At 43.0% G+C, this 9,186-nt stretch overlaps 1 protein-coding gene across 1 annotated transcript in view; it reads right to left on the minus strand.

The window, feature by feature from the left end:
• Window positions 1-5,174, minus strand: part of ILRUN (inflammation and lipid regulator with UBA-like and NBR1-like domains) — a 29,584-nt gene extending 24,410 nt beyond the window's left edge. Inside the window, exon 1 of the mRNA XM_035122274.2 lies at window positions 4,895-5,174. Coding sequence (XP_034978165.1) covers window positions 4,895-5,052 — 158 coding nt within the window. The 5' untranslated portion in view covers window positions 5,053-5,174. The remainder of the gene's footprint in view (window positions 1-4,894) is intronic.
• Between the last annotated feature and the right edge of the window lie 4,012 nt (window positions 5,175-9,186).

Genomic DNA, 9,186 nt, shown 5'->3' on the forward strand with positions numbered 1-9,186 from the left:
TCATATATTTTCAGAGCAAGTGAAATTATGTAACTCAAAGGACAAAACAGTACAGTACTGTACTTTAAAAAATATTTTTAATCTAAACACAGTCCTATCATATAGTGTATTGTTCAGAGACTGTAAACATTACAGGGCTGCAATTAAGGTCTTTTGCAGGTAGATCGTCAGCAGGCCATTCTGGTGCAGCTAACAGGAATGGAAGAGACGTCAAAACAAGAGAAGATATTTCACTGTTACTTTCAGTGGTTTCACATAAGAAGCCCACCCCATGATTCTGTGCCACATCTCCTGGGAAATATAGCCACAGTGGTGCAATAAGATTTTGCAGCATGACTCCTTTGAACATTATTCAATAGCCAAAGTTCAGGGTAATGTAGAAGGAATCAATACTACATCTCCTTTCCCTTCCATCATTATTTCAATTGTATGGAGGAATGATAGTGGTGAGGCAAGAAGCCATGGCAAGCAGCTCTCATGTACCCTTGGTTTTTCTTTCTTTCTTTCTTTCTTTCTTTCTTTCTTTCTTTCTTTCTTTCTTTCTTTCTTTCTTTCTTTCTTTCTTTCTTTCTTTGTATTACTGAGCAGTGGTGAAAGGTGCCATTCTGTAGCAGCTCCCAAGCTACTAAAAACACAGGAAGAGGACTGCAGTTACACAGGTACATCAACTCAACTATACTGGCACTACCGGGTACTAGAGGGCCAAAAGTAAGGGGGAGAACAAAGACTTACAAAGAGCAGGTTAGATGAGTGCCAATTTAATGTTTACCTGCATAGTGTCTATCCTTCTTCTTGCATCAGTGTTACAATTGTGAGCAGCAGAAAATAGCACATACTGATGTATCCCACTGACTAACCAGGCTAGAGAATAAGATCATGACTACGGTAGTTCCATGTATACATGTATGGCCATATTTACCTAGTAACCCATCATAACACTAGATACATATGATACAGCAAGAAAAGTCAGCTCATGCATCAAATAGTATTCCTGGGGAAAATTCAGCTACAAACCTATGGAACTCATCAGTACATAAAAATAAGAAAGAAAAATATGGAAAATTGCTTTTGAAGCTCAAAAGATGCCATTTGGGTAAACTACACACGTTCTCAAGGTTAACGGACTCAAACAGAAAAGGACGAATGGCACCTGTACAACACCTATTTTTTCAGACTCCCTACAGGAGTCTTACTACAGGCCTCTGAACACAAGACACCTACCAGAAATTCTACTCCACAAGTTTTAACAGGGATGCAAGGACAGAATTCTCCACATATAATGTAGGGACACAAAATGGGGCGGGGGGAGCAAATTAGAAGAAGCAGAGCAGAGTATACCCTTCAACCCTTACAAGACTATCCCTCCTCACTTTTACCAAGACAGATATGGGAATCTGGACACTGATATGCCAATGGCTACAGATACTGAACTAGTGAGAGGAGCACGTAACTCAGCAGTAAGAAACTTTTCAGCCCAAACCCTTTTGGGGAGCCTTCAGTGGGCCACAAGGAATTACAGAGCCACAAGGAATGACAGAGCCAAAGTGTTATGCAGCAACTCTTACTGCTGTCTGGTAGGCTATATTCCAGCCATACAAAAGTCAGAGGTTTCTATACATACACAAATACGGTACAAATATATATACACACACACCCCTCCATCCAGGAAAACAAGAGACATTATCATTGTTCACGAACACATTCCAGCCAGACAAAAAAACCTGAGGAGGGCATGGAACAGTGCTGGAGAGAGGCATAGCCTGAATAGCGGGAATAGTCTAAGACGGGTCCCAACTGTCAGACAGAGAGGACTGGAAGGCCACATTTGCCCCCACCCCGCCCCCTATCCAAGGTTTTCCACTCCTGACCTAATCTTTCTCTCAACCAACAGGCAGGCGGGCAGATATGGGCAGTCAGAAACATGTGTGTGTGTTTTTTTATTTGATGCTATTACAACACACACCAACACTGTTCAATGGAAGTCCTACAGAATTCAGCTGCATATCTGGTTTTATAAGTAGTTCTGGGTGTGGGCAGTCCCCCACCTCACCCTTCAGGTTGTATCCAGCATTATCCAAATGTGATCAGCGAAAACACATTTCATATTTCCTCTCCCTCCCCTTCACAGCTCTCCATTCATCCTCAAGATCTGCTCCCAAAGGTTGCAGAACCCTCTGCTCATACAACATTAGATTCTGCTCTCAGACTTAACACTAGATAACTATGAGAACTATGCCGAAGACTGGCCACTTCACTTATTACTAGAGGAAGCGTTCAACATCTCCCCAAACAGCCACTCTTGATGGTGCATTTGGCAGTTGTTGGCATGAAAATACTACTTACCTACTACCGGTAGTAAACAGACAAAAGATGGGAACATGGCCAGGAGTGGGGAAGACTGAAAGTTGTAGCAAGCTGGATAATGTAACAATAAAGGCCAGTTTGGATAGAAGAACATGTCCTAAACCAGAATTTAGCATTATGTGCACAAGCTACAACAAATGTCAGTCTTGCATACTTTCATGCATGCTCTCCTATGTTGTGTTTAAACTCTGGGAACTGTAGTTAGTTTAGATTATGGTTAGTTCCAACAGGTCAAACCATGGTTGATGATCCTAGATTGTTCACAAATCATTGCATAAATATTGAACTAGCCAAAGTTCAGACATAACATGGAACTTTGGTTATTTTAAAATTTAAAAAGAAACATTTGATCTCCTCCTATAGTATGGCTTTACATGCCCTAAGTAGAAGACTGGTGACACAGATTAGATGCAGATCTCTAGTATCTCAAAGAGAGCATCTTTATGAATATTGATACCAGGGATCTTTTAACTGGAAGTGTAATGAAATAAACCCATTATTTTTAGCATACCTGTACTCTACAGCTGGGGCACACCCTTTTCCAAGGGCCACAACATCAGACAGCAAGTGGGGGCTCCCGTAAAAATGTTGCTACACACCAAAATAAAACCTTTCACACAGTGAACTATGGTAGGTAGATGTAAAGATAGAGAGTGCCATCGTAGGTTTCTTCTTGACTTACTTGCTTTCTGTAGGAATTATTTTTTCCCCTACAGTGAAGCATGCAATTATGCAAGTCCCCACCTACATTTTGAAATTGTATATTCCAGACACTAGCTTCTCTCATCTACAGAGACCAGGTTCTAGTCTAGGCATAACCATACCTACCTCTTATTTTTCTTGGGATAAAATGAGACGCTTATGCACACCAAGCTGAGATCCTTGGAAAAAGTGTAAAATACATACCTGACAAATAAAATAAAGAAATGATACACCAGGCAGAAAACCAGTTACTGGTGTCTTATTTATCAGTCCAATCCTAAGCATGTTTACTTTATTAATTTCAACTGGATTTCCATGTATGGTTGAAATGTGGCAAGAATATACTTTTCATGCTCCCTTGTTCAGCTGTTTGAGCTTCAATTTGCTATCAAGGTGTTGGATACCCCCATGCTCAAAGTTACTTTATATGTGTACACACATTTTTGTATTTAGTTCCAATTATAATATTTTTAATAGAGTGGCATTTTTGTAAAGCAAAGTTGGTGGGTGAAGGGATTGAGGAAGTTTATGCATGTAGTAGAGTGATAGAAGGGAAAGTATGAGGAAGATACAGGAAGAGCTAGCCACTGAAAACATGCTCCAACACCACACCTCTCCACCACATTCTCACATGCTGTAGGCATGGCTTTTTAGAACCTTTAGTTTACAAACCTGAGAATTCAACATTCTTTAGGAAGTTGTAATTAAAGTTGTGATTCGTATGATTCCAGACTTTTCAACTGTGGCCCATACAGATGTGATTGGCCCAACCCATGGTCCACAATTGCCCATAAATTATTTGACCTCCAATGTTTAGAGTGTGATCCTACTGATAGAGAACTGGGATTAGATCTAGAAATCCAAGCCTTGCTTCTATCATGAACTCACTGCACAGCCCGTGAGCTTGAAATCCCCAACAGAAAAATAATAATAACATGACTAGTCAACCTCACAGGGTAGCTGTGAAGTAAAACACTCAAAAGGAGAACAAATCAATATCTTATTATACATAAATCCATGACAGCTGACCACAGATTTCAGACACTGTCAACTTTTAATTACAGTAGTATCTCTGTATAAGCCTGGCAGAAGAAACTAGTAAACAATCCCAAGAGAATATGTTTTCCCAAACTCTGAACCTGTAAAAGCTAATAATCCACATTCCCACTATGCAATCCAGCCACTGGGATTAAATGAACTGTATTCCAGCTAAGAAGAAAACATCTGGCCTGTGAACTTGCACTCTGGCTTTCACTCTAACTAACAGACCCCTTTTGCAATGCTGAATATAGAGAGAGACAATTAGAAACGAAACCATAACATGACAGAACCTGTCACGAAGCACGAAGCCTTTAAGGAGAACAACAAGACCCACGGATTTGGACCCAAGATGACGCCTACTCCTGACCAAAGAGGGCCTCATCCAAATGCCTTTACAGACGGCCGGGGGGGGGGGAGAAGAGACTACTGCTCCTTTATATTTTGGCGGCACTTGTATGACATGCTCCGCGAGTGAAGACGCGTCACATTGAGGTTGTTTACATTGGACGGAGCTGGTCCACCTTAGAGAGGGGAGACGCGACGCTGCTCCCCCGCCGCCAGCGCGTTCGGGATGCAGCCCTCGCCCGGACTTCCTTGGCGGGGCAACTTCCCCAGGACTGGGAGAGCGAGCTGGGCCTGGCAGTCAGCCCCGCCAGGGCCTCCTGTGCTCAGCCCTACCGAGAAGACACGGCCAAGACGCCCGGTCAACCCACGCGCCCTCCCAGCCGCGGCCCACCTTACCCACCCGCCTCCCCGTGCGCTGCCCTGCTTCCCCTCAGGGCTGTACCAGTTCGTCATGTCCAGGAAGAAGGCGCAGCCGGCGGGGCTGAGCTGAAAGCCGAGAAGTCGCTGGAACTCGCCAATGAGCACGTCCTTGTCGGTGGTTCCCAGGCAGCTGAACTTCTGCATCAACTCGGCGTCCAGGTCCACTTCCATCCCCTCCATGGCGACGGGAGCCCCTCTGCCCGCGCCAGCCCGGCCCCTTCCACTAGGCCCCGGGCTGCCCGCGAGCCGCCACTACCGCCTCCTCAGAGCTGCATGGGGGGGAGGGGGAACGAACGAGAAAAGCAAGCGAGCGAGTAGCACGCAGGGCACGCCGACGTTGCTCGCGTCACCACGCGCCGTGACCTCACAGACGTGATGACATCATAGCAGAGGGTACCAAAACACAAAACAGCCCAATGCAGTAAAGGGTGGGGGGCGGAAGGGGCGGAGGTTTCTGGATGCAGATAAGCTGCGCTTAAGGGGCTTTTTTATTATTGGTAAATTTGAGCAGCGAGGCTTGTATAACCCGATCCTACGCGTGTTTACTCGAAAGTATGTGCCATTGAGCCCAGCGGGGCTCCTTGCTTCCAAATAAGTGTGCATCAGATTGTATCCTTTGTAGAAGCGGCATTTCTGTTAGGCTGCTGCCCTTTGCTTTCTCTTGTAATACGGAGGGGATTTAACCCTTAGTGTTAACTACGTTGTATACCCTAACTAAAATACTCTCAATAAACACAGGGTGTTTTGGATGTTGTTTTTTAAATGAGATTTCTGACACTGGTATCCAGTTTGGCATTGAAAGCTAAAATAAAATTTAAAAGTGACGAGAAAATAAAAACAAGTGAAAGCTGATCGTGATACTTTTAAGAAACATGTGCAACTGCTAGGCATGTACGGTATATTCATAAATAAGTCTCGCTGAGTTTAGTAAGCCTTCACACATCCAATACCATGTAACATAGACGTACATGTCTACACAGAAGTAAGCCACACTAAATTCAATAGGGTTTAAAGGTACCCTTGACCGTTAGGTCCAGTTGCGGACAACTCAGGTTGCGGCGTTCATCTCACTCTATAGGCCGTGGGAGCTGGTGTTTGTCCGCAGATAGCTTCCAGGTCATGATGTCAGCATGACTAAGCTGCTTCTGGTGAACCAGAGTGGCACACGGAAACACCGTTTACCCTCCCACCGTAGCGGTACCTATTTATCTACTTGAACTTTGACATGCTTTCGAACTGCTAGGTGGGCAGGAGCTGGGAACGAACAACGCTCACCCCATCATGGGGATTTGAATCGCCGACCTTCTGATCGGCAAGCCCTAGGCTCTGTGGTTTACTCCTTGGTAAATGTGTGTAGGTTCATAGCCTAAAGCTACAATCCTAACCATGTCTACTCAGAAGTCACACTGAATTCAATGGAGCTTGCTTGCCCCTAGGTAAGACTGCAATCTTAAACCCACTGACTTGGTAGAAAGCCCCCATTGACTCCAATAGGATTTACTTCTGAGTAGATCTGGTTAGGATTACAGCCTAAAACTGCAGCCTTGGTTGTTTAAACTAGGCAAGCCAGTTTAAATTTGCTAATCTGGTTTTGCCAGAAGGGCCGGTTTTTACAGATCTGATAGAGACAAAGCATTTTAGCATTTTCAGTTTCAAAAAGAAACACTGATGCAAATGCAGTTCACTGCATTTCACAACATAGTTGTAGGTATGTTCAAAGGGAAAAAAACATAAAAGAGGTATGCAGCTATGAAAACATTAAATATACACAACATATCTGTGCATTTCATTGTGCTGGGTAACTGCGGAAGTTCTCAAATTAAATACAAGTAATCATTTGACAAAATCTTTGTCATGCAATTATAGAAAATTAATTCACCTGACTCATATATCTAAATTGTTATATAGCCAATGACAAAAATAAGTTAAATGGCCACTAATAAATGGTAATTTATTTCAACTAATTCTTTAGATCTAAAAAGTAGGTGTATTATTTTTAATAATATGCATTCATTCTATTACTATTTAAAGCTAACTGTCCTTGGGATTGTGTCCCAAGTGTTTAGAATGACAGTGCCAATCATACACCATCCAGCATAAAAAGGAAGCATTTGATAATCAAGTCAATTGTAGTAGTCAATCTCTTTGGAGGTTTTATCTATTATGTGGGGGAAAGAACCTTAGGCAGGATTAGATTCAAATCATGTCTAGTTTTAATATTTTCACTCCTTGAAGATGTGGAGTACGAGATGTTTCAGGGGCCTGGGCACAATATGTATGCCTGGTTACATTTTCGAGCCGCTTTCCCAACTGCTGCTGCTGGAAGCCTGAGAACTATGGTCGGGTCACATATTTTGTCCAAAATTCTGCTTGAATCCACCACCCATTATGAGGCCTCCAACCTGCCCTATAATCAGGTTAGCCTTGACTTAAAGTAGGTAGGAAGCTGGAAGAACTGTACTGTTTGAAACACAGATGGTTCAAAAGCTGATATGTAATATTGACACCAGTGTTTTGTTTTTCAATATTTTTACAGTGAGTATTGAAACACAAATTTAAGATGAAATCAGGGTAGTCTGTTAAAGGAAGAACAGACCAATTGTGCTATACATCAACATGGAGAAAGAAAGGATGACACTGGTCACAAGTAATGGATGGAATATTCTAAGAATCTGACAGTTTTTCTTTCTGGATCATGGGTTTTGAATTCTGTCGTGTATACTTTATATTAAGTAAGTTGCACGAATGGGGATTGCTTCAATTTAAGGTCTCTAAATATCATTACGGTAGCATGCAGAAGACTGCTGAATGCCTTTCCCAAGACAGCTGGAACTTTGTTGGACCTATATCTCTTATCATGTGTTAGGTTAGGGATGAATGTTAGAGTAAGTCTACCCATTTTGCTGCCTTGCCCAATGACCCCACTGTCCTCATGGTGAATTAAAAAACTACTTTGAAGGTCTCTAGTATTACCAGACACATTGTCAGCAAAATCACGATAGCATCCTTTATGAACCGTACCATTTCAATCTGCAGGTACCAGCAATTTCCTCCCCATAAGTCCTGTTGAATTCTAGTTTTCTGCATGCAATGAGAATATTCTATATGAAGAATTTTAAAATACAGGCAACTCTTAATTTGTGCATGTTTGATGCACGTGCGACTGCATGCATGCACACACTGTGTTTGGCACCAGAAGAGGGCAGGGTTGGAATGGAGACAGACTTACGTGTGCTCCACTGACACGTGTTATGACCCAGAACATAACCCATGTAAACTGAGGAGAGGGTTGCCTGTATTACTCCCTCACCTAAAGTCTAAAACGATACTGAACAGGAAGTACTATCACACAATGTTGCTGAATCCAGAGTTATCAATCCCTAGCTTTCCTATAAACTATTTACAGTGATTTCTGGCTTAAAAAAGAAAAGCTCTGAGTGTTGCAACCGGATGCTTGCACCAAGGTTTACTGGGAAGCAGCAAGCCTAGGTAAAGGTAAAGGGACCCCTGACTATTAGGTCCAGTCGTGGACGACTCTGCGGTTGCAGCGCTCATCTCGCTTTACTGGCCGAGGGAGCCGGTGTACAGCTTCCGGATCATGTGGCCAGCATGACTAAGCCGCTTCTGGCGAACCAGAGCAGCACATGGAAACACTGTTTACCTTCCCGCCGGAGCGGTACCTATTTATCTACTTGCACATCATGCTTTCAAACTGCTAGGCTGGCAGGAGCTGGGACCGAGCAACGGGAGCTCACCCCGTCGCGGGGATTCGAACCGCCGACCTTCTGATTGGCAAGCCCTAGGCTCTGTGCTTTAACCCACAGCGCCACCCGCGTCCCTTAACCATGGCTATTAATTCCCCATCTCTGAAAATGCAAAAGATTCTTGTTAGCCAGGTCTGTCTCCATCCATATACACAGGTTCATTGATAGGTCAAAAACAGGAATACAAAAAAGATGCAGTCTTAATATTATCAAAGGTGAAAATTAGATTTTCTAATTTGTCATTAATTTCTACTTAACACAGATGAAGGGAGGGGAATGAGTCATCATATAGATGTAAAATCTGAAAGTTATAGACTTTTCCAGTTGTTAAAAACATAACAACCTTTTCGATTAATCCGTTTGACACAACCCCACCTCATACAACAACTAACCTAAATACGCAACTGACAGAAGATCTAACCCTCTTTACCCTACTTCCATTTTCCTTTCCTTCCTCTCTGTTGATTTGCAGATTGTAAGCCCTTCAGGTCTATCTCCCGTGTTTTGTACGACACCATTCACAAAGGTAACGATGATCACAGTAATAACC

This window comes from Zootoca vivipara, chromosome 7, assembly GCF_963506605.1.
Source record: "Zootoca vivipara chromosome 7, rZooViv1.1, whole genome shotgun sequence".
NCBI classification, from domain to species: Eukaryota; Metazoa; Chordata; class Lepidosauria; order Squamata; family Lacertidae; genus Zootoca; species Zootoca vivipara.